Source organism: Cavia porcellus, unplaced genomic scaffold (assembly GCF_034190915.1).
Source record: "Cavia porcellus strain 051 isolate PalLab524CR breed Dunkin Hartley unplaced genomic scaffold, mCavPor4.1 scaffold_15, whole genome shotgun sequence".
Lineage (NCBI taxonomy): Eukaryota > Metazoa > Chordata > Mammalia > Rodentia > Caviidae > Cavia > Cavia porcellus.
In genome coordinates, this window is record NW_026947498.1 from 58,641,862 (window position 1) to 58,668,787 (window position 26,926).

The 26,926-nt window shown below is 33.9% G+C and overlaps 1 protein-coding gene across 1 annotated transcript; it reads right to left on the minus strand.

Annotated features, from left to right (window-relative positions):
• Atg3 (autophagy related 3) lies at nt 1-26,824 on the minus strand. The gene is made up of 12 exons (XM_063224954.1): nt 26,388-26,824; nt 23,830-23,871; nt 19,115-19,164; nt 15,878-15,948; nt 14,493-14,600; nt 12,760-12,809; nt 10,307-10,388; nt 6,532-6,566; nt 5,865-6,020; nt 4,981-5,108; nt 3,301-3,369; nt 1-225 (listed from the first exon to the last, which is right to left on the minus strand). The coding sequence occupies exons 1-12, from the start codon at nt 26,457-26,459 to the stop codon at nt 144-146; spliced, it is 945 nt and encodes a 314-aa protein (XP_063081024.1). The 5' UTR covers nt 26,460-26,824; the 3' UTR covers nt 1-143.
• Nucleotides 26,825-26,926: the final 102 nt, after the last annotated feature.

Genomic DNA, 26,926 nt, shown 5'->3' on the forward strand with positions numbered 1-26,926 from the left:
TAGTAGTGGAACTTTTTATTTAATGCATAAACATATAACTCCCTTTATTAGAGAAATTATACATATTGGTAAATGGTCACATCTATGGATTAATTCTTTAAAAATCAGAATCAGTAATTAGGAGAGGTTCTATGTTCTCTTCGTTACATTGTGAAATGTCTTGTGTAGTCATACTCTATTGTTGGAATGACAGCTTGTACAAATTTCAAAAAAATTAGAAGATACCTGAAAGTTTTTTGTTAAGGAAAATAAGGTTGGAGAACAGTCTATTAGAAAAAAGCATATGACAGATTTTTATATCAAGTCTAGTAAAGAAATCTAACCAGAATTTTCCATCAAGTCTATTAAAGAAATCTAAATTATGCAAATTTGTGTCTATTTAACATGAGGCTCTTCACAGGGTTAAGATACCTGACCACCTATTTCAATATTACAACTTGAAACATTCTTTTTTTGTGTGCAGTACTAGGGATTGAACCCAGAGTCTTCTCCCCCATCTGCCTTTTAAAATTTTAAGACAAGTCTTACCAAGTTGGGAAGTTCCTAAGTGGGGCTCATACTTTCAATCCTCTTGCCTCAGTCTCCCAGGCTGCTGGATTACAGGCATATACCCACCACACTTAGCTGAAACTTAATGAGAAGTGCACACAAGTCCAATTATTTTGATATAACATAAGGACAAGACTATCTATATCTAAGTGAATATAAAATTTACTCATTTACTTTGCTTCTTCAGTTTGCTAAACTTGTAAGAGAACTTAGGAGAGCATGTAGCAAAAGAAAAGTTCACTGAAGTGAATCTCCTCCATCATGAACTAAATGTAGATTACAGATGTACTTGCCATAGATTGTAATATATTGTACTGCCCTCATTAATACAATCTTGAAACTTTTTCTATGTTCTACTGTATCTACAACATTAAGAGCTGAAATTTTCATGGGAGAAATCAATGATTCATTATTATTAATCACACAGACCACACTCAATTTACTACCTAGCTTCCAACATAATCGATAAATGTAAAAATAAGTATTCAGACATAAATTTGGTTTGAATTAAAAGTCCTTGGTTTGTCTCCACTACAAATGAGTCCAAAGTTGCTCTGAACAACATGCCTGATGAGGAATGCTTAGGTTATCTGCAGCTTCAAGACACTGCTAATCCTTCAGTCTTACTATATCTAACTGGAGTGGTATGAACCAACTGATACTACACTAACTCCCGTTATTTGGCATCTACATTACTGAGTTTGAATGCTTTTAATGAATCCATGCAATGGGTTGCATGTATTTCAGTATCTAACCACTTACTTGGATCAACTTTAATTACTCCTTCTTCCACCCAAGAACCGAGTAAGAGAAACTGAAAAGATTCATGCAAAATATAAGATGCTTTCACTGGAGTGAAATAAAAATATTTTAAACACAATTAACATACGTCTTGTACTTTTTAACTATCCTGTTTGAGTTGAATTCTTTGCCTCAAGGAGACCACAGGTTGATATAACCTATAACATTTTTTGGTAACATGTTAAACTGGAAATATACTTAAGGAGAAGATAGTCAGGTATTCTAAATTAGTAGGCAGCCTCTGTAACAAGCTAACTCGTATACAAAAGGACACAGTGGCCCAAACCCTGGGATTACAAGTGTGCACCACCATGCCAGGCATAAAGGTTAATTCTATACAATACTTTTAACAATTTTGAGCCAGGCATAGTGGCATTCACTTATAGGAGTCCTAGCTACTGTCAAGGTTGAGACAGTAAAGTCTTGGCTCAGGATTCATAGGCCAGCTCCAGCGACATGACAAGCTGAAGCTGTCTCACAGATTTTAAGCTTTATCCACAAAACAAAGTTTTATAGTATGGAATTTTCCAGTTGTGGCATCACATCAGTTATCAGAATGTTTCAAGTTTTCAGATTTCAGGTTTTCTAATCAGGGATGTCAGTGTCTTACTAGTCATCAGCTCTGTGCACTGGAAATCAGCGACATGGTACAGTGTTTTTAAATGTGAAGCTGTTATTTTCTGAGACTTCGTAAAACTCCTGTGCATGGCTGCTTCTTCACAGATTTTGTAATTAATGAACTAAAATCATTACTTGTGAAAAAGAATAACATCTGCTCTCCTTTATAGATCATGATCTCCAGAATGAAGAATAATAGCTTACTAGCTGGGTGTGGTGGTATACTACTAATACTAGTACTAGTATACCAGTACTACTAATACTAGTACTCAGAGAGGCTGAGGCAGGAGGATTGTAAATTCAAATCCAACATGGGCAATTTAGCAACATAGTGAAACACTACCTCAAAAGTTTAAAAAATAAAAGGGCTTTACTTCACTATGTAGCCCAGGCAGGCTTTAAACTTGCAGGGATCCTCCTGCCTTTGCCTCCGAAGAACTAGGATTACAATCAAACACCACCATACAGAACTTAACCTTAAATATTTAAAATAATTTAAGTTAAAAATTGAGTAGTATTTTTTTCATGCAACTTTATTCTTTGGGTAGAGTAATATACTTTATCTGCAGAAAATTTAGTGCCCAAACTGAGGCATTATTATGTACAAAATATATACCAGATTTCAAAGAGTAAGAAAAAAGGATTGTAAGATGTCTCATTTTTACATTCCCTATTATTAAAGTTGTATTGTGGACATACTAGGTAAAATAAAATCTGTTATTAAAATTGAGTTCAACCAATTTGGGGATGACAATAAGTGATGTATGTACAACTGTTATCCTCTGATTGACATGCTTTGAAATTTTGTTGCAGTTTTTTTTTTTAATGTTTGAATAAAATGGATTTGAAAAATAAATAAAGGTAATTAGGTAGAAAAAAATTAAGTTCACCTATTTCTATTGTTTTAGTCTGACTACTCAAATATTTTAAGTTGCATTTGTGGCTCTCATTATATATTTATGGGACCCTACTGCATTGGGCATCTGTGTAGCATGGTTCTTCACTAGTTTGCTATACAGGAATAATTACAATGACAGAATTGTCTCTCTGATGCCTTCTTCAACTACACTAAATTGTACTCCCTAAAATGTATAAATGAAATAAAGATGAATTGTGCCTTCCCCCCCCAAAACACAAAGGGACATATTCTAATCAACAGAACATTCTATCCCAATAAAACATATCCTAAATAAATTTTTCTACCAGAAATTCGAAGGTAACAGGCTAAAACAAGTTATAGGTACTGTGTCTTTAAGGTTATATGAGATTTTTCCAAACAAAATATCCTAAGAACCATTTTGCTACCAAGCACAAATATATACATAAGGATACATATGAACACCAAGCTCTCCCCCTCCTTCTGCAACTGTCTCAATGATTTTCTTCATCACTTCAGCATGCCTAAAAGCAAAGAACAAATCTCATTAGTGTGGGTAACCTAGTTCAAATCAGGAAAAGAACACAATTTCATTTGTGAAGAAACTAACCTTATTCTTGTTGAATTAATTTTAACATATATCAATTACACTAAATTCTCTCCTCTATTCACGTTAGATTGTTGAGCCATGCATATCATTTTATTGGAGCAAGGGATAATTATAAAAAGCGACCATAAACATGGTATTGGTCACTTTTCTGATAAATGGAGACAGAAGACAAGGAAAGGGAAAAGTCATAAAAAGGGATGAAAGTGGAACACTGGTTATTTCTAAGAAACATAAATGAATCAGACTACACAAATTCAAAAACTGTAATAGTGAAAGTCAAAAAGCAAAGAGACATCTATAACCTTGTTATTCAGAATGTTTAAATACATACTTAGAATAAGCCAAAACTGAAATGGTTTTAGAAAAGCTATTTTATTAGGGTAAGCTAGTTTATCTTTTTCTTTGTATCACTGGGTATTATAATGCCATCAAATTTATCTGATTCTATTTAAAAATAATTTTGGGCTTCATAAGAAAAATATTTATTTAAACTTTTCTGCCCTATGGACAAATCATGGAAAACTGGTGCCTCTCCTGTACTCCAAAAAACAGTGATTTCAAAGTAACTGGGCACATAAACTAAAAGCTACTTTTCATACATTTCCTGGTTTAAATAATGCTCCTTCAGCTTTTATGAGCACATCTTTCATGGCAGAGGCAGTCACTTAGAGGACAAGGGTGAATATACTAGCCCATGTATTAGTACAATCTGAAGTAGCCCACAGAATGGCCTAAAATAAACTAGAAAAGGGAAACAGGCTTTCTCTAAGGTAAAATGTAGTAATACAAAGGTTGCAGAATATAAGCAGTAGTAAAGGTTTTTTTTTTAATTATTATTCAGATGAGAAAAGAGGACAAAATTCATCTAACTGGTCAACAAAATGAGTGTTTTTCACACACACAAAAAAGTGTTACCAGTATTTCTCATTGAACTGTGAAGTTACCTGCTAGAAACAATTGAAAGAAATCAGTAGACAATTTTTTTAAAAGAAAAATTCTGAACAAATGCGTATAGTTTCATTTTTCTAGCCCTGTGAAAACCAAATTCCAAATTATAAAGGGTCCTTAATTTGTAAGCCTGAAGCCCCTGCAAAAAATGACCAAAAGAATACAGAAACTCCTTAATTATTCCTCTTAATTAACCAGAGAGGAGATAAAGGAAACTTTATTTGCCACATGCATAGAAAGATACAATCACAACAGTATAAACCTATCTAAGGATGGACACTAGTCCAAACTATTCCAAGCTGTTCTGTAAATGAAAATAGAATTAGGATCACACAGATCTACCGTATAAATATGAAAGAAAAAATGTATTAAAATGGAAGAGATTTTCTTCTTTTCGCTTATGTATAGGTAAGCACAAAACATTTCTAAGGAAGATGAAAAAGAATTTTATTTGCTTATAAAGTAAAATTTTCTATTAGGGTCTATGTTTATAGATTCCCAAACAATAAATACATGAAATAGAAACATACATTGTCTCTCTACACACATACACAAACATATACACATATACACACACCTGCATGGGTGAACAGAACACATAGGAGGTGGTGGGAGATGAGGGTGATTTTCAATGGTCACTGTTTTCTTCACATGATCTTGACTGATGTCTTCATACATGTGCTCAACAGTTAAAGGCTGCCGTTGCTGAAATCATAAAGAATGCTTTGAAATGACTATTTGAAAATATTTAGCTTATACCTCAGTGTTTATATTATATCTATCCTCCAGTCCTCGCAAATTAAAATTTCAGACTATTTAGAACTTCCAGATTATTTTAGGTAAAGTTTATGCTTCCTATCAAGCAGGAAGGGAACAGGGGAAAGCATCTGTAAATCTTGGCTATGTGACATCAGCTATCACCTAATGCAGATTCCACAAAGAGGGAAATCTGTGGCTGTTAAAATATTTTAACATTTAACAAATAATCTTTCAGGCCTCTTTTGTCTTATTTCTTGTTTCATTTTACAGCAAGAATTACAAGCTTTAAAAATCTGATTTTATTTCAATTATCCTTTAATTCAATTAATCAACTAAGTTAAAGGGGTCTTAAGGGGGAAAGTATGACATCATTTTGAAAAAGCTTATATACACAACACATATAATCCATACAAAATTTAGTAAAATATATCAAGTTCAATTTCCCTTACATTTTAAAGGGATAAGCTTAAAGGCCAAGTAATAAATATATAAACACAGATTATGTGTATCTCACTCTTAATATAGTGTCTCAATGAATAATTTATTCAAAGTAAGAACACTAACTTCAACGTTAAACATACAATTGTAAAACAAATGATTTCTAAGATTTAAAACATCATACGGACCCACAGATCTAACAAAGGAATTAAACCCAATGATTTAAAATATTTACATTAAAATACACATTTTTTTCATTGTTACCTCATCATAGCCAAACAACCACAGGCGTGGGGTCTGGTAATATTTATCATAAGTGATGTATAAGTCGTAAGTTCTGGTCTGTAAAATAGCATCTTCACCTCCTGCATCAGTTTTAGTTTTACAAGCTTCTACTATTTTCCTTGTATCTAGTGTAGCCTGGCATATAATGGAGAAAAATTTAGTCATTAAGTCAGTATGAACACGATATCCTAGAAAAATCTATTCTCCTGTTCTATATTGTCTTTTTCTTAAAAATAAATGAACTTACAATTAAATTTAGTATTTAATATGGAATATACATTTGATTCATGAACTTAATTTCATTCCACGATTCTAGAATGGATGGTCACATTCTTGGTCATGAGAGAAAGATGGCCATGGTCATGTTTATTACCTGATGCAGAACTTGCAAACAAAAACAAAATTTTGCCAAACACTTCTGTTTGCAAACCAAATTGTTTACAAAAAACACATTTGTGAACCAAGAAGGTAACAGTGTATATATGATACATATTTTACAGATTATTTTATAGTAACAATCAACCTACGTAAGAATATAAAACTTTGAAAGATCAACATGTCATTAAGACTTGTAAGATTAGTAAGAATCCTAATCTAATGCAAATTCACTAATTAAAAATAAACTAGAAAAACTCAATTTACAAACCTCATCTGTTTCCAGCAATCCACTTTCTTCATATTCTGTCACAGAAAAAAAGATTAATCCAGTTCAAGAAAATTTCCTAAACAAAATTTATTACTTTAGAATATCATTCCAAATGTGGGGTTTTGTTTTTTTAACTGAAGATGCTTAACAGATACATAAATGAATTAATTCTATACTTCCAAAATACTTTGTATGACAAAAGGCCAGAGAAAGCATGTTTAGGTATGATTTGTGTTAGTCTATTAGATACAATATCTGGCATAATATCATCACAGAGTCCTTAGTGACTACGGTATATACAGGACTATTTACACGTAATAGTAGCCTTTTTGAGGGAGAGCTAACACAAGACTCCCAAAGGCTGTCTGAAACCACAAATAGTTCAGAACGGTATAATTTAATGGTTTTCATGTTAATTCTGCTATTATCATACATGAGGGCTTAACATCAGCAGTTTGAGGTATACCACCAAAACTAACAAAATTTTGTTTTCTTCACAATTTTACAGATAGTATATTTGTTCTTACCCTTGATCTTAACAACCTCAGTGTATAGTATTTTACTTTTGCTACCTAGTAAAAAACTTTCACCTTTTTACTTTAAGGAAAAACTTTACTGTATCTCTTTGACATACCTGAATCGTCAGCACTATTATGGTTGTATGTTGTAGGGGGAGAGTCTTCACTAAGTAAATAAGGGAAGCATTGTGATACCATGATGGCTGAACTGATAATTGAATGGCTCTGTGATTAACCAGCAGGCAGCACACATACAGTATAAGGATGAACTGGGAAAAAAATAACTCATCTCACATATGAAACAGAGGGATAGCATGAGATTTCATCACACTATGCAGAATACCATAAAATTTAAAATATGACTTTTTTATTTCTGGCATTTTCTATTTCATATTTTTAGACCATAAATGACCATGGACAACTAACTCCACCACAAACAAAACTGTAAATAAGAGGGAACTACTGGCAGTTATAACATAGAATGTGAAAATGTCACCAGTAATTTCTACTTTGCTTCACTGAATGGTAAACGCCCAGTTTTCATCTTTGTTGACCTCTCAGAAATATGATTTATTCCTTCCTTCCTATAGCACTTTCTTTCTTTGGCTTTTAAGATATTTTATTTTCCTTGTTTTCTTCCCACCTTACTGCTGATCCTTCAGGATCCCCTTCGCTGGCTCATGAAGGGAGGAGAGAAAAAGGGAAGCAGGGAAGAAGGGAAAAGGGGGGAAGGAAGGGAAGAAGGGAAAGGTAGGAGGGAGACAGGGAGGAGGAAAAGAAGAAAAAAGAAGAAAAGGGGAGGGGAGGGATGGAGAGGAGGTTTGCCATCACTGCTCAGGCCCAAGTCACTATTATTTCTTGCCCAAGGTTATTATCAAAATAAGTTGTAATAGTTGTCTCTCTTCTCCTTCAATATATGCTTAGCACATCAGTAAATGTCAATGCACGTTACTCTTTCACTTACAAAAACCTACCAATTCTCTTACTCTGAATTAGTCAGGAACTACACAATCTAGTCCCTGGTTATCTTTCTGACCACCCTTCACCATTCTCCTTTGCTCTCTACTCTAGACAGAGGTGTCTCCTTGAAATTATTTTACATAAGCCATACATGTTCCCACTGGACGGTCTTTAACACTTCTCGCAGATAACCAGTCAGCTTGGTTACTCACATTCAGGCTCTATTCAGATGGCATACTTTCAGTGGGGCTGTTTGGACTAGCTTATAAAAACAGGAAACACTGTACCCCATCCTCTTTCCTTATTTTTCTAACAATAATAAACATTTACACTATATATTTTGCTTATTTGCATTTTTGCATGTTTCCCCTCATTATAATCTATATTCTATGAGATCATGCCTATTTGCTTTTTATCTCATTCTGAGAAGTTGCTGATCCACAAATACTATATTGCTCAATAAATATTTGTTGAATAAAATTACCTTTTATACTAAACACCATGAATTTTGAGCAAAATTGCACATAGAGGAATTCTTTAATTATTCAAGGAAAATGTAGCAAACACACTAAAGGCTGTCAGATGTTTAAGGCAGTTCTATAGCTTGTATTCTAAAAACAGTGCTTTACCTATCCCTATCACAGATTGGACAAAATTGTATGCTGTTCAAAAACAGTGAGAATCCAGAAAGAGTATTTGTGTAAAAAAAGGAGGAGTTCAGCTTCTACTAACTGTGAAATATCCAAGTGCTAATAAAACAAATAGTTTTGAAGTTGAAATGTTGAAGGTGGAGGTTTAAATATAGGTCCTGAGCACAAGAATGCTGAGACTGCTGTGAGAAACTCTGCTTACAAATAACTATGATTTCTGCAAGGGATAGTAGTTTTACTATGGAAATAAGAATGAGAATCTCACTAAAACTGAGTAACAGATACACAGCTACATTTCATACAGACTTTAAAGTAATCTGGGAACTAAACTGAAAGGTACTTAAGAGTCCAGGAGTTGTAATTTGCCCTTATGGTCCTTACATCTATTTGACACCACTTTCCACTTTTGCATGCTATAAAACATAACTATGCTGACCTAAAAAAGATTATTTTGGGGGTGCAGCTATCTTAAAGACTCCAATGCCTGCCATAGGTCTTTTCGCAAATCCCTTTCTTTCTCACTCTCCTCTCTATGTCTCTCTACCAATACCACATACTGTCTTTCTATACATGTACATGTACACAAATACGTATTTGTATTTAATCTCTTGTAAGGAATCTGCTGTCTCCCACTGCACAAATATCCATGCCTAATCGCCACATGCCATTACACAAGCCATAACAATAGACAAAATCTGGGGAATGAAAAGAATAAAGCAGGGAGGAAGACAGTGGCCATGAAATAGTAACATTTAACATCCAGGCAGAAGAGAAACGTCCAAAACATGACTTAGGAAAAAAAAAAGTTAAGGAAGGAGACAATCCAATGTCAGAAAAAGGAAAGAAGGCACAGTTAACAGAAGTAAATAAATAAAAAGTACAACAAAAAACAGATTTAATAATGAGGTAATCCTGGTGATAACGATTTCATCTATTCTTAAGTATCTGAGGTTTCACTTGTATTAAAGATTATCTTAATGAAGTAGGAAATTCTGAATTGTGTACTAGTAAGTAGGACTTGTAAAACTGTTCTATTAGTGAGTTTTAATCACTTGTATTAATGTATCTTAATGCAGTCATTGTTAAGTGGCAACCTCATTTTTAGAAAACTATGAGGGGATGCTGTGTAGTTCAAAAGACCCTACAAAGAATCACTATCTTGCCAGGCATGGTGGCACATGCCTGTAGTTCTGGAACTTATAAGGTTGAAGTAGGAAAATCCCTTGAGTTCAACAGTTAAAAGCCAGTCTAGGAAATATGGCAAAAGCCCACTAAAAAAAATTAAAAAATGATTCTTAACGTCTTCATAGAAAGATACAAACAAAAAATAGAAAAAACAAAACAAAACACATGACCTGTGTTTTGAAATAATCACAGAAATAGTATCTTGCAGCAATCACCAGCATTAGATATATGATTAATATTTATCCCAAGATAAATAATCCCACTGTGACCATGTTCTAAGTAATGCAGAACAGCTCAACATAAAAATTAGCTTTGTACTAATGAAATTAAAAAGTACATACCCTATACTGGTGAACACTACAATTTAAAAAACAACAGAATAAAATTATTAGTCTACATGGACTACTAATATTTTAGAATCAACATACTAACAAGATTAAAACCAACTTAGAATATAAATACCTTCCATGTCTGCAGCTTCTCCTTCATCTTCCTCTTCTTCATCTTCACACAGTGCTGAGCAATCTTGGAGTTTTATACTGTCCTTTGAAATTAATTAAAATCATCTAAATATTCCTTCAAATACAGACAACCTATGTCCAACAAGTGCTAATCAACCAATGTGAAAGCAGAATGATAATGCAGTTCTTGCCCTCAAAAAATTGAAACACAAATGGGTTTGAAAAAGCCCTAAATTATGTGGTGAGGCAAGCCTGTAATTCCAGCACTTGGGAGGAAGACTGCTGTGAGTTCGAGGCCAACCTAGGCTACAAAGTGAATTTGAGGCAGCCTGAACTGCATATTGAGATTCCATTTTAAAAAGAAAAAAATAATCCAAAACAAAAGTCCTAAATCAATCATTTAATGTGATGTGACTGAAAAATTTCAAAGTATTAAGGGAGCAACAAGAGTCATCTAAGCTAGCCATCTAAAAATAGTTACCAGTTGAACTTCCAATAAAACAGTATTATTACTCAATCAATTAGTATTACAAAATCAGTCCAGTTATGTTAACTTGTACAGTGGTACCTCAGTTCACAAACATTATGCTTGCAAACAATTTGGCTTACAAACAGAAGAGTCTGGCAAAATTTTATTTTTGTTTGAAAACTCTGCACTGGATGACAATCATAATTTTGGTCATCTTTCCCACACAGGTTGTAGGCATTTTTTCCAAAACTGAATAACAAATTAAGTTCATGAACACTATACACTTAGAATTTAAGATAACTTTACTTATAATTCATTTATAAGCTAAAATAAGACAAATCAAACACTATCAATTCTAATTTTTAAAAATACTCTGGCTGAATTACCCAAAATTCAGACTTTATAGTTATTATAACACATAAGACTTCAATTTAACTAAAGTTAACAATAAAAGAGTAATGCTAACCAATGACAGCCTTAAAATCCAGTTATCATTATCACAAAGTTAATGATCTGAAATTGGTAAGTGAATACTTTGGGCATTTAGTTTCATTTGGGTTGGGCTTATGGATGCTTTATTTAGCACTAGAAACTGAAATCCAACATATGCTTAATACCCAAGCAATGTAAATCAAGGAGAAAGAGTATCAGCATCTGGGTAATTATTAAATGAGCTTATAACTGAAAAACTGATCATCAAGAGTCCTTAATCATGCTAGTAATATTCACACTTGATATATAAGACAGAGCAAAACTCAGCAATGAAGACTAACACTTGGAAATAGATGCAAGCATCTTAAGAACTAAATAGTTTTAAAAATATATAAATTCTATACAGTATGAAATAAGAAATGACAGAAAGATACATCCTAGTTGCAAATTATTAGAGTATTCATCCATAGTAGAACATAAGGATGTTAAGTGGGATATTAAGCATCATACTAATCCTTACATTTATTAAAAGTCATGAAGACTGAGAATGTAACTCAGTGATTAAGAGCTCGCCTGTTATACATCATGCACTGGTTTCAATCCTTAGCATTACAAAAACAAACACAAATTTCTGAAAAATATTACCATAAATTTATTCAAAAAATGCCATCCACACTACCCTTCATTTATTGTTTTAAAATGTGAAACAGATACACCAATAGCCAAAACACAGAAGATCTTTGAAGTCAGAAAATCACTTGGGTTATTTCTCCTCAGTCAAACTCCAAAATATAGACATTTAAAAGGATGAATTCTCAAGCCAATAAATTTAACCTTAATCCCAGGGCAAAGATGAAAAATAAACTTACTTCATATCTTACACTTTCTATTAAACTATAAACACAAATCCTTGAGTAGGTAACAATGAAAACACAAACAATGTCTTAAATTAGCAACATTTGTAGGGAACCTTTCCTAGTAACACTAGGAATATAATTATTCCATCCAAAATATTCTATCTTCTAAAAGGCTTGACTATTTACAAAACTTAAGAAAAGCTAAGGGTTGAGATGATACATGTCTATAATCTCAACTACTTGGCAGGCTGAAAGTAGGAAACTAAGTTTGAGGCCAGCCTGGACAACTTAGTGAAAATGTCTCAACGTGCAAGTAAAATTAAAAAGTGCTGGGATGTAGCATATGTAAAGCCCTGGATTTGACCCCTAGTACCTTAAAAAAAAAAAAAAAAAAAAAAAAAAAAAAAGGCTTTTCTATTATTCTCTTATTTTCATTATAATTTTCAAACAACTGTAAAAATATGAAGATAATTATAAACATTCTAAGTAAGAAATGGAAAGATAATAGCTTTACATTTCTGAATTAAATGAAAACTTATAAACAGAAAAATAGAAAATAAGGGCTGGGAAGATAGGTACAATTTGAGTTTTATAGTATATAACTAGACTTCACATATGAAAGATGCTACCTTAAAATATATGTAGGCAAATAACTAGGTAACTGACAATAGAAATGTTAACCAATTTAAACAGTACCTTGTTTTCCAATGTAATCTCCTTAACTGCTTCAGTTATTCCTGTGATACCTGTTTAAAAATTCAGCAGAATATGACTACAATTAAGCTGGAAAGTATACTTACCTGAAGAAAGCGACATAAAAACACTTAAAAACATCTAAATGCTCACAACTTCTCTAAAGTAAAAAGGCAAATACTAACAAAACCTTTACATGTATGAACTCCAAAAGGAATAAATAACCCAAGGCATATATTCTCAAGCTCAAATAAAAACAACACAACTTACTATTTATCATGAATTATCCTACTTTATCATTCATTCCCCATTTACTAACCCTTACTTGTAACACAATACAAGTGAACACATTAAAAGATTATGGGACTCATTTAATTAAACCTGTTATCAAAATTTTCTCAACCAGGTATTGGTATGTAAATATACTATTTGCTTCAGAACTCTAAGACATCCAAAGGCACTATCAAGTAACGCATTTATATTTACTGTTTCCACATTTTAATCCTCAAAAACAGTATTCTGTGAAGCAGTTAATACTAATAATCTCTCCCTATGTAGAAATGAAGTCACCAAAGACGTAAAACGACTTTGAGTTTACAAAGAAGCTGAAACTAAATTCCTTATACTTTGACTTTTGATTCACTGCTTTTCTACTGCTCCTCGATAAATTCCATAGAAACAATTTGCTTCAACAAAAATATTACGAAAGTGAAATAACCAGTGGACTAAAAAATATTTCTAAGTCAAAATACTTAATATTCTCAGTTTAACCAAGATGAAAAATTCAGCAAGACATAAATAACTAAAGTTACTACAGAAAAAAAAAAAAACCCAAAAACCAAAAACCAAAAACCAAAATAAACCAAACTAAATACAAAATATGTTTATTAGGGCCAGGGATTTAGCTCCATGGCGTAAGCACCTGCCTGGTAAGTGCAAGGTGTGAGTTTTATCCATGGTATCAAAAAATAAAAAAATAAAAAAAAAATTTACAACTAATATGCCAAGTACATTTGTTGATCTTTTAAAACTTTGATAAAAAGTTTAACATTATAAAACAAAGAATACATAGCATACGCAGGCATAAAATCCTTAAATTTAGTTCATATAACAACTATTTATTGGGGCTGGGGATTTAGCTCAACGGCATAAGCAACTGCCTTGCAAGTGCACAGTCGTGAGTTCTATCATTGGTACCAATTAAAAAACAAAAAGAACCAAAAACAAATATTTACTGAACAACTGTATATCAAACACTGTGGTAAATATAGAAGATTCAAGAATGAATTTCTCCTTTCATGGAGCTTATAATTTAAAATTTCTTTTAATAATTATTCAAAACATAATTATTAAATATTCATAGATTCCAATTCTCTAGGTAAAATAAGATTACTCCTGTCACAGAAGAGTTCATAATCTAGCAATTGAATGACATATAAGGAAGATTCTAAAGTATAGTATGCATAACTCAGCATTTTTTACTGGCTTTAATTTTTCTATTTAGAAATAATGATAACAATACTTATTTTCAAACTACTGAAGTAGTCAACACTAGTATAACCCAATGAAACTCTTTTTAATTTGTCTTATTTCTTTCAGATAAAAGAATACTGGGACAAAATACTGCCTTATCTATCCTATTTTTTTTAAATCAAGACTGTTATAAAAGGGTGTGAGTTTTAAAAAATTTATACTAAATATACACCATTCTATACTATACTAAATATATGGATTACCTGTGTTGTGATAGGTATCTACCCATCCTCCATCACCATCATCTTCTTCAATTATAGCTTCCAATTCATCTGAATATTCCATCTGTTTGCAGCGTTTGTAGCATGGCACTATCAAAAAATGGCAAACATAGTTATTAGGATATAATCAACTAATCATAAATTCATCAGAAGAAAGCTTATTTCATAAAATGATATGCTACTAAATATTAAATGACTATATTTCACTTCTAATGAAATCAATTAGAGTTACATTCAGTCTACAGACAGAGACAGAATTCTTCAGCTACATTAGTCTTTCCCTAAATTGTTTTGCTAGAAGACAAGCAGAAAGACTTGGTATAACTTTTCTATGTATTTCTTTATCATGATAGTCTGTAAAGAAAAGCAGGCAAATGTCAGAAAAGACATTGGTAAATTCACACTAACCAGTAATACCTTAAATTACTATTTTACTCTCAGAACACGGAAGTATCATTTATCATACTCAGAGGTGGCAGAGGTGATCGCTAGTTACAAAACTGAAACAGTTGTCACTATTAATTTTATAAGTCATAGTCATTCACAAAGGATAAATAGTTTAAACAAATTGCTGAATTTTACTTTCTTACACAATCACTGTAGCCAAATTTTTCATGAAACAAAAGCATCAATTAACAAATATTGTTATTCATAATTCTAAAATTGAGCAATTATAGGGTATTGATGTAAGGTCAAGTTGCTATTAATCTCATTTAAATAGTTTTTCAAAGATAAAATAAATATATTTTGTAGGGAAAAAAATGCTGCTTTTTTACAGTTTTCCTTTTACTATGTGAGGTAAATTAGAGCAGATATCAATGTACTGCTACGTGACTGTTCAAGGACTATCATACATAACCTTTGACTTTTTAAAAATTAACTCCATAGATATGTATTTCAAAACACATTCTGTGCCTTACAAAATTCCTCAACAGCGCAATGAATAACAGAAATCTTTTAACTTGGAGGTTAAGATATCAAGATAGTATCAACTTCATTTTCCATGAAAAACTTACACTGAAAGATTAAAATCAAATAGCTAAAAATTAATATGAAGTCAACTTCAAAAAAATCTTTTTAAGAGAAACCTAACTTTTCTTAGAGCCTTCTTTTATATCTTGCCAACTAAACCTCTCCCCGTCCAAAAAATGGGGATTTGTATTAGATTTGTATTAGAGAGATGCAAATCAAAGAAGAAAAGGAATACTATAGAAATAGAAAACACAGAGTTTTGTTAATTTGCAATTTTGTGAGAGAAGTGTTAAGAACATCCTCCGGCACAAATTAGGATCAACAGGATAAACAGTTTTCATTGTTCCTTTTAATGTTCCTGCAGAATTTATTAATGTACACAATATAATTCTTACCATTTTTGGTTACCAAAAATTGTTTGCCCGTTGGTAGATATGCCTTCACTTTTGATTCTTCCCCTGTAGCCCTTTAAAAACAGGAGAAAGAATCAAAATACAAATATATTTTAAAATTTAAAAAGAGAATTCTAAAAGTAAATCTCAAAACTAAAATATGTTTGTTCTGTTTTAAGAATGGCTGGAGAATGATGTCATTAATTGATATATATTAGGTTACAGAAAACATGAAGATAATATAGTAAAATATACTGAGATGCAGACAAAAAATCCTAGGATAGTAGAATAAGCAACTAGTATATCTGTCTCTAAAGAAAATAAAAATGCTCCTCTTTTGCAAATATAATCTTTCAGATTTTTAATCTTAATGCATTGTTCACCTTAGATTTTAAATTTTAATGTAGTATTCATCTTGAGATCAAGGCAAAAAAAAGTGCTAGTGACATTACATAACACAGTAGGTGGTTCACAAGATCCCCATTCTTACCATTTGATTAGAAACTAAGAGGCAAAAAAATGCTTTGGCTCACAAGATGATAATGCTTAAAACAAAACCATTTTATCAGATGTTCAGTAAGCATAGGACTCAGAAGTTTAATATGCACGACTATTGATTCTCGTAACTCTAAAAGGCAAGTAATGTGAATATTTCCATTTTATAAGTAAACTAAAGCTTAAACGAGTTAAGTTGCCTAGAGATACAAAACTTGGTCAGAAGAGTCAGGATCCAGCCAAATCCAGGGCTTGTGTGTGTGTGTGTGTGTGTGTGTGTGTGTGTGTGTGTGTAGCACTGAGGATTAAACCCATGGCCACCATACTAGGCAAGCACTCTACAGCTTAGTTACATTCCCACTTTTCAAATTTTAAGACATGATCTAACTTTCCCAGGCTAGCCTCCAGCTTGTGAATCTCCCTGCCTCAGTCCCCCAAGTAGCTATATTACAGGCATATGCCACCACACTTGGCTTTAGGGTTTCAATTCTTAAATTCTGTGGATGAGAACCAACTCTAAGATTTCTAAGCTATTATGGCATCTCACATTAACAATCTGTTCAAACATCCTTCTGTGGGCCATCCACCAAACTGTGCCAGAATAGTGGTGGGATGTGGTATTTTTCACAAACATATGAGCATAAATATGGAGTGCAAGTGGCTTTTAAAAGGTTTAGATTAACTTTCAAACACAGATTTAAGCACAAATGCCCACAAAAATATTCTAGGATCATTTGACAGCCTTCTAGGCTTCTTTTAACTAATCACAAGTGTCAAATTGAACAACATGATGGCAATGGCTGAACTGCTGAGAAAAATGAAAGTAGCGTCATGATAGTACTTGCCTACATAAAGGAATCAGTATGGAAATAATCTGTCCCTTTCATTGACTTAAAATTAATTATTCCTTTGGAGCCACCAACTCAGGCAGACGTATGGACAATGGAATAGGCTCACAATACAAAAAAAAAAACTTGTTTCACCTATCACAATTCATAAAATAGAACTCTAAATACCTGCTATAAGAGCCTTTCTGTGTACACAAACTCTTAGCAATGCTACTAAACCAGATACTCCAGCTTTCTAGACAAAGAAATCTCCAGTAAGGCAAATGATATCTACCATACTGAAAAAAAACGTAAATAAGCTCTTTTACAAAAACTATTATTACATTTTTATGCTTATTTGACTTCAAATATGGATTTGGACAGAACATGGATTAAACAGAAAATTTAGGATGGGAGTGGGGACATCTTTACTAAGTCAAAGAATTCCATAATATGAACTAAATTTTTTAAAATTTGGAACAAAAATAAACATAAAAAAGAAAAAAAAAATAAATGAAGCTGACACTGTGGCCTTTCTCAGCACATAAGAAATAAGTTCTATAAGGTAAAGAACTTCTGAAAAAAAGCAGTGATAACAGATACAAGTCAAATGTCAAATGAATAAAAATGAAGTAGAATAAAACAGACCACAAGAGTATTCCAACTCTGGTTTAAAACACTACATTCTTTAGATATTAAGAAAAATATTATCAATTTGAACCTTTTTAGTGCTAGAGTCCTTGCTCCTAATCAAACTGTGTCTTTCATTTCCATCTGAAAAATGTCATGAAGAAAACGAAACAAAGCAGATAAAACCAGTTGCTGTGGCACATGCCTACCATTTCAGCTACTCAGCAGGCTAAGGCAGGAGGACAGCAACTTTCTGGGCAACTTAGCAAGGCCCTGTCTTAAAATGGAAAAGACTAGGAATGTACCTTAGTACTCCCTGTGTTCAATCCTCAGGACCTTACACAAAACTTAAAAAAAATATGTAATGTATTGGAGCGACTATCTCCAAATAAGTTGATAAATTTTGAAACAGTTCTGCCAGTATTAGAATTACTTGTTAAGGAAGTTAACTTAGTACTTAAAAATAATGAAAATGCATTTGCTCCAAAACTTTGCTATTATTCATATTTTAAAATATACAGTAAGTATGGTAGCTATTATTGTTTCCTGTTATCCTACTTTCAAGTTCTGTACCAATTTTGCTGCACTGCTTTAACTGACTTTGTTCTGTGTTTTTTTCCTGGATTTTACTACCTTAAAAAAAATGTTTTTTAAATACATTGTAAACTACGTTAGTAATTTAAAAATTAAGAAAATAAAATCTGGGGCTGGGGCTTTAGCTCAGCGGCAAAAGCGCCTGCCTTGCAAGCAGGCAGTCGTGAGTTCGATCGCTGGTACCAATAAAAAGCAAAAAGACAAAAAAGAAAATAAAATCTGAAGTCTATTATGAGCGAATTTATAGTTAAGACCTCTAATGAAGACTTAAGGGTAGTTGATTACTAAAGAGAGAACAAAACTTTTAACCTTTAAAAAACTGTGTTTGTTTCAGGTTTTAAAGAAAACACAAAATTCCCCAGAAAATGTATGTATCTCATTAAAAATGTTTAATAAATTTATTAACTTGAAAAAAGAAACTGATTAACTCCTGAATGATTTTTAAGGAACTATTAGATCAGATCTAGAGACTACAAAACAGATACTACCAAAAAATGAATTTATTTCAAACACATCTTCCTTTTCTGCTATAATAAGTTAGAGTTCATGCCCACTTTTTCCCCCTTTTATTCTGAGCATCACTGAGGTACTGTTTAAAAGTTCAGTGAATGTGTCATTATAATTTTCATGCACTAACCTATACGGAAATTATCGTAACTCTAAAGTTTACTACGTTTCATTTAAATGCACTTACCATTGCCATGTTGGGCAGTGGTGGACTAAGTGATCTCCAGCTGCCACAAACTTCAAGATTTGGAAGGAATAAAGAGAAGGAAAAGAAAAATTAAACATCATTGAATACAGGCTGACAAAATATCAAACTGATTACCCTGGGTAACTTTTAAATCTAATAATTAAAATGTAAATCAAACCTGAAATTTATTTTTAAAGTTTTAGATATCTATGAAAATTAAATTAAGTTTTAAAGAGAAAGCACTAAATGCTATTTTTAATTTCAAGTTTATTTTACTAAATAAGGCCCAAAACATACAGTGTTATTAAATTAATAAGGGTAAGGTTACAGACTAAGATGTCAAGATCCATTTTATGGATGAATAAAATGTGCTACAGAATTGTGCTAGTAACAAAACTCAACTAAAGTCTCTGAAAGTATTAGTAATAGATATAGATCTATTATATAAATCTTTATCACAACACATCAGTATATGCTTTGGGGTTTTTCCAGTGCTGGGCATTGAACCCAGGGCCATAGTGCATGCTAGGCCAGCACTCTACCACTGAGTTACATACTCAGTGTTCTGTTTTATTTTTTATTTAAGTAACCACCAGTTTTGAAAGCTTTATCATATTCTTAAAGGAATCGTTAATAAGTCAAATAAATGTAGTGCTCCACAACAGAAAAAAAACTTTTGGACTGACCAAATTAAGAAATTGAACCTTCTAACAACTTTGGGCTTTATGGGCAGACTGGACATTGTGAACATTGTACAAGCTTTTGTTTTCTTTAGAAATAAAAGACTCACAGAGAAGCAGTTTAATCTTTTCAGAATTGCCGGTTTACATGGACATAACAATCTTACTGAGGTAGAAAATTCTTCATTTTTAAGAAAAGAAAATGAAAGTTTTCAGCATAACAAGTGTCCCAACTCAAGTTATTGCACACACTTTCCTTACTATCTCTATTTCACAACAGCTTTAACTTAAAATCTTGCATTGTTTCAGAGGTTTGTTACACAGGAAACACAATAAATTTCTTCTTATAATGCCTAAGAAAGTATACCCACATAAAATACTGTACTTTGTGGCAAAAAAATTTCATCAAATAAGAACTTTGAAAATAACTTCTTTGATGATAGATACAGCAACTGTATTCCCAACAGAAAATGTAGAAATGTTTATTTTAAAAATATTTTTATTATTTAAATTTATTAAATTAAGACAAAAAGAAAATGCAAACAATAATTTCTGCTCCAAGTTTTAAGTATTTTGGGGTTCACTGGAACTAAATACTACTTTTAACTGTGTGGTTATCTGGAACTAATTTATTACTGCCAAAAATATTAACAAAATGTAAGCCAAACAACTCATCAAAAATTCTTCAGTTATAGTATATTTCCATGAAATCACAAGACTAATTTTATTTCACAGTTTCTAGTCTGATTGTATCTATTAAAAAGTAACAACAAAAACTTAAAAAAAAAATTAAAAACACAGACTGGCAGCTGTAACACGTGTGTATTTGCTAATAAGCAACAGAAATTATTTTCTTTATATATTCAAATAACATGTAAGATAGTCAAATTTCACATCAACAATATTGCTTGTAGCAGCTTTCTCTTAGTGTTTACTTCTCGTGTGAGTTATCAGTAAATAACTCCAGTAAGAATCAGTATTCACATTTTGGAAGCAAATTTATTACTCAAACTATTCTCTATTCACAGAACTCAAAAAAATACATTGTTATATTTTTTCAGATAATGCAGTTTAGACACTGCTGCCCCTTTTTTAAACACAAAGACTTTGACATCTCTGAAACAAAAAGGATAGCTGGCTACTGACAGAATTTTGAAAGCTTTATCCAGAAGCAGTAAGAAGATACAAATGAGCAAATCAAGGCAGTACAGTTTATCCAGAGCAAATGCTGCCTTTCAGTTTTTCCTCTTCCAGGCTCTTTCCAATCTCCCTTAATTCCATAATGGTTCTGTACTCCAACCTAGCTTTACATGCATAGTACCCAGCTGGGTTAGTTTTTGCCTGGAACTGGAATTTTGTTTTTAAAGGAAAAATAATAACTGCTTTCTTCCCTGAGTTTTAACAATTCATTTCAGGATTTCTGTTCTAAAACAGCTTAGTTATAGCCAACAACCACAGACCTGTATCTGTAACTTCAACCATCTAATGATTAGTGTTGTAGTCAGGGGTTGTGAGAAGAACAATTAGAATCAGCACATGGAATTTATAATATTATTTTATTATGGGCAGCCATATAATATATAATAAATATAATATTATATTTATTATTTTATTATGGTCACCCAGAGTTTAACAAGAAGTGCAAGAAATCTGTCCACAACACGAAAGACACAGAATATTCAGCCAATGGCCTGGATCCCACAGCAGTGTCCTACATGAGTCCAGATAATAGCTCATGACAATACCTCCCATCAGTCTCACTGGAGGTCTAGAGCCCACAAGAAGGACCCATACAAGTCTGTTTTATGCATCTGCGCTCCCTGGCCCAAGGTCAGTGGTGGAAGCTAGAAAGTTTATGCCAGTGGGGTGAAGGAGCTGTGCTGTTAAGTTGAGGGTTCTACACTGGAACAAAGAAGCCATGCTCAAAACAAGGACCAGGGCTGCACTGAAAAGCACCACAGCCATCCTTAGCAACAGGGAGGTCCCCAGCTCCTCCCACAATAAGAACAGTAGAGTACATTCCAGAAAGCCAGTGTGACAAGCATCTCCTGGAGATTAAATGGCACACATCTTCCCCTCCGGAGTCAGGAAGCAATGCTTGATTTAAGGACCAGAGCTCCCCCAAAGTGAACCACAGTCACTCTCACCAACAAAGTCCCACCTCCTCCTCCTCCGATGACAATGGTCACACTCACACTGGGGAAGCTAGTCTTGAGGAGTTCATCCAGAACCAATGGCTCAAAACAGCAACATTTAGAGAAACCCAGAATGCCTCACGCTTCTTCTCCAAGTCTCTATTTATACTGGCAACTTTCCTCAAGTTACGCCTCAGGTTATGTGCAGCACCATGCTGATTTAATTCAGCTGGTGTTAAGTTGACCAAGTTTTTAATTCATAACAATTAGTCATCTTCAAACAGTGGAGATAAAGTATACCTGCATCTATACTCTTGATTTTAGGTGGTACTACTTACATAACCACATCTAAATTACACTTTTATTTAGCAAGAATGGTAACATTCTTAAAACCAAAATTTCTTATTTAGCATTCAAGGTATTACATTCATGAAGCCTATCGCAGAATAGGAAAGAATCTTAGGTATGAGGAAACTTGAGGCCCATCCCTAGATACCTTAACTTATTTGCCTACGTATTAGAGTAATGGGTCTTGAAAACAAATCCAAGGCTAGGTGTTGTGGCACTCACCTGTAATCCCAACACTTGGGAGGCTGATGCATTCGCAGCCAGTCTGAGACACATAGTGAATTCAAATCTAGCCTCAACCAAGTAGTGAGACTTTGTCTCAAAAAAACAAAAACAAAAGCAAAACAAAAGAAAGCAAGTTCCCCAAATTCTTTTCACATCACCATGAGTCTTTATTAAAAAGTTTCAGATAAAAGATCAGCTCAGCAAAACATTTTTAGACATCAAAGGTATTTGGGACTGAAGAGAGTCCATCGTACATGAAAACTGAAAGATCAATTATTCTGGGTTTGAGGTCTTGGCATTCTGATCCTGAAGCAGCAGCAGCACCATACAACACAGCTGATTTCAAAGTATTTGTTTCAAAACAATACAACTGTATTGCGAATGAGTGGTGTTTTCAGTAAGTTAAAAATCAAGTTTATATTCTTTGCCTTCTATTGAGAACACAACAAATCAGATCCAGTCATAACTATTCATAAAGCTAGAGCTTAAAATGATTTTTAACATAGTATTTATTTCCCCAGGAATATACTAAATCAATGAAAGAGAAGTCTTTCATAACACAAATTTGGTAAACAAGTGAAATGTTTCCTCAAAAAATAATCGTTGTAAAAGTTCAATAAACCAGTCATGGTGGCACGTCCCATAATCCCAGAAATGAGGGAGGCTGAGGCAAGAAATCTGCAAGTTAAAGTTCTACCCGGGCAACTTAAGAGAAACCTTGTCTCAGTATAAAAAGACGTAGGTACATAGCTCAGGGTGAACACACTGGGTTGAATCCCCAAACTGCCAATAACAAATAAACAAACAAATAAATAAAATACAACTGGCCCATGAAGTGCTAACAATTTCAGTATCACTTGTTTAGTTGAAAAAGTGAAAAAAAATCAGTGGCAGGAATCTAACAAGCACAATATTTGTGTTGAATATTGCATTCAGAGAGAACCTAGTAATCAAGCAGTGAAAATTTACAAAGGGAAAAATCACAAAAGTCACATTTAGTGTAGCAGACTCAGAACACAGTAAACACTGCAGAGCTCACTGTACAGCTCAATATAATAAAAATGTGGGTAAAGTATGTGACCATGGGAAACTTTCCCATTCCCTCTCCCATGTTCATTTTTAAATTAAGAGGAACTTCAGAAAAATATGAGAAGTGGCAAACTGAGAAGGAAGTCACATCTATTCCACAGGAAGTACAAACACTTGTAAATCAGTATACAATCAACAAGTCCAGTTTTACTCATCAGAAAGTTCCAGATATTTTCTTAAAAAGCACAGAAACCACCCAGATAACGTATAAGAGCTTCACAATATCTTCAACACTCACCTCTTCTGGGGTGATTACACCTGTTTCCTTAAATTTCGATTCCTAAAGAAAACAAAAATAGTAACAGTATTGAATATTTTACTTTCAATTAAAAATGCCCTAGGGGCAACTATTTTCCTGGAACCTTTCTAGGCAATAGAGCACATACAGAAAGGGTATGCACTGTGTATAGTGTGTATATGTATGATTGGGATTTGACTACAATAATGCATAAATTGTATGTATCACTATTTCACTACAATGATATACAAGTCTAATGTAAGAAACTGACATGCAAATAATTACAGCACAATTCCATCAGAGCTATAATAAAGAACTACAAGAAAAAATTTCAAAGGTTCCAACACGAAGTCTTGCAGTAACTTTGTGCAATGAACATATATTTTTATTTCACAACGTAAAAATGGCTTAAAGCCATGCAAGTATTTTACAATTCAGCCAATGTCTAATTTAAACCAACATCAGAATCCAAAGTAGAAATCACTTAGTATGTTCCATTATTCTCATTTCCACAGTAAAACAATATTCTTTCCTTCAAAGGATACTATTTACTAAATTTTTCTAAATTTGTGAGATTTTGTAATAGTTTACAAAAATGCAAAGATTCACTTAGTGAATGAACAGTATTCACTCAATGAATATTTACTAACTACTAAGGTACAGGCAGTTTGAAGCAGTGGGTTATAGGTGTAAACAAAATACACCAAATTCATCCTTGTCATCAAAAGGAGCTGAATTTCTACCTGAGGAAAAAATGTGCACAATATCACTGAAAAATATGAAGCAGAGAGGAAACTGCTGGGTGGTAAGCGAGAGATGGCCATTAAAAATAGTGATAAGACAGTAAAGACTTCAATAAAGACTCGCTAAGTAAATGAACAAGCCATAAGGCTGTCTCAGGAGAAAAAGTATTTCAGGCTAAGAGATGAGCAAATGCAAAACCTCAAATGTAAGATGGCTTGAGAGAGTACCAAAAAGGCCAGGTTGGCTCTTAGGCAGGAGTGACCTTAGAACATAGTAGCAGGTGAAATGGGGACCTCTCCTGATCAAGAAGCCTGATCAAGAAGAGACAAGATGATCATTAATTCTGATTTCCTTTATACTAAAAGCAGAGGTCATACACTGTGACATGCTAACACTTTCTTTTCAGGGTGATGAAAAATTAATGTGACTTCTTGAAATAATTCTATGTCATAAATTTAACAAAATGCAATTGGCTTATTAGATAACCACTGCATAAAATTGTGTATTTAATTTGGGAACTCTTTTAGTTATTTCTCCTTGAAAATAAAAAGTTGTAACAATCGTGTATTATTAAAATGATGACAAGAGGATTCCAGGAGACAAGGTAAGGGGAAGATCCTGTGACCAATGCCTGACCCACCTGCAAGGATGTTACCTAGGCTGAAAAGGCAATGTATACCTAAATAAATAAATAAAAGCATCTGGTGCAAATGTCGAAACTTTTCAGATTTTAAATATTTAGTAATTTTAACTAAATTGACCTTCACAACAAACATACAACCAAAACAAGAGACAACCATCATGAATAACTGTTCTTGATTTTTTTTTCTTACTTGGTCAAACTAAATATTATCTTTAAACAAATCTCAGAAATAAGTGCATTTATAAAACATACACCCCCAACATTATCAATGAAAGAGCGCAAAGAAAATTATTCACTATTCCTAACATACCAGAATATTTCCTCCCCACACTAAGATTCGTAAAATTCTAATTGAAAGCTCAAAAAAGAACCAACAAAATGAAACCAAGCAAGAACTTGCCATTCATTTACTATCACTGCTCTCTTTTCAGAAAGCAAAAGTTGTGATAAAATGTAAAAGAAGTGAGGAAAGAAAAAAACTTGAGGTCTGAAATTTATCTCTGAAAATAGCAAACAACTGGGTCACTTATTTTAACAGCTATATACAATTTTTTCTTTAAAACGTTTTTAGTGATGTCAACACAGTATATCAAAAATTATATACTCGGGAGGGGGGTTAAGCTGCTCCTTATTACCAGTGAATTGTAAGATAAATACCATCATAAGCTTTTGAAAGAAACTTTGCTACTTATCTGGGACTAACGTTACTGAGATAGTGTTATCAATTTCACTTTGTTCCTCTGAAATCTAAACTAGTTCGGACCTAAATTACAATATACCTATTTGATACTTAAGGGATATTCCATAAAACTTGGAAGAAAAAAGTGACAAGTCATTTTGCTACCAAAGTTGACTTCATTTTTTAAATTAATAAGCAAAAAATGCACGTTAGGATTTAACGTTCTTAAATGTTAGTTGTGCACTAACATTTAATAACTTCCAGGAAATCCGGCGTACCCAGTTGGAGAGAGTAATGACTGGTAGCAACACTGGCTGGCACTGAGGGTGGCTCCAACGCTACCCCCGCGGAGTCAGGAAGCCCTAAAGACCAGCCAGTGAAGATCAAAGGTGGGGGATCGCCTTCGTTGTTGCCCACCCCTGCCCCCTTCCCAGCCTGGAACAGGGGACCTCTCAGGCGCCGGGGAGCCCCTGCCAAGCCGGCCCGGCTTACCTTAAGGACCGGGGTCAGGTACTCAGCCACTTCCAGTGCCTTTCCCTTCACCGTGTTAATCACATTCTGCATCCTGGGGCCGGAGCAGCGGCCGGCCCCGCGATAGGGTGGGGAAGGCAGCGGAAAGGGAGAGTCAAGAACTGCTCCCGCTACGGACGATTCGCATCGGCGCCCAGCCGGCGGCACCCTCAGTACGACGGCTCGGGACTGGACGCGACGGGACGGACGGGACGAGGGGGAGGGGCGCTGCGCGATGCTCGCGCCCCAGCCAGCGCACGCGGGCCGGTCCCAGCTGTCACCTGGCCGTGAGGTACGGTGGCCGGGCCACGGAGAGCTGGGGAAGAGGCGGATGCACAGGCACCCCTTGCCCTCTCCGGAGCGGTCTCTCTCCCTTTTGCTTCACTCGCAACCCTTCCTGCTCCCCTTCCTCCTCTCACTCCCTCGCCGTAGCTCCGCCACCTGGGCCTCACGTGACACTTCACTCCCCTCACGTGACGCGGGAAGGCCGGCGCTGGGCGGGATCGGCCGACTCACCCCCC

Excerpts from the sequence above, each read along its gene's own strand:
- Atg3 (XM_063224954.1), bottom strand. The coding sequence starts at position 26,459 with ATGCAGAATGTGATTAACACGGTGAAGGGAAAGGCACTGGAAGTGGCT. Across the intron at positions 23,872-26,387 it reads ACCTGACCCCGGTCCTTAAG|GAATCGAAATTTAAGGAAAC; the intron begins GTAAGCCGGGCC and ends TGTTTTCTTTAG. Across the intron at positions 19,165-23,829 it reads GTGTAATCACCCCAGAAGAG|TTTGTGGCAGCTGGAGATCA; the intron begins GTGAGTGTTGAA and ends CAAATCTTGAAG.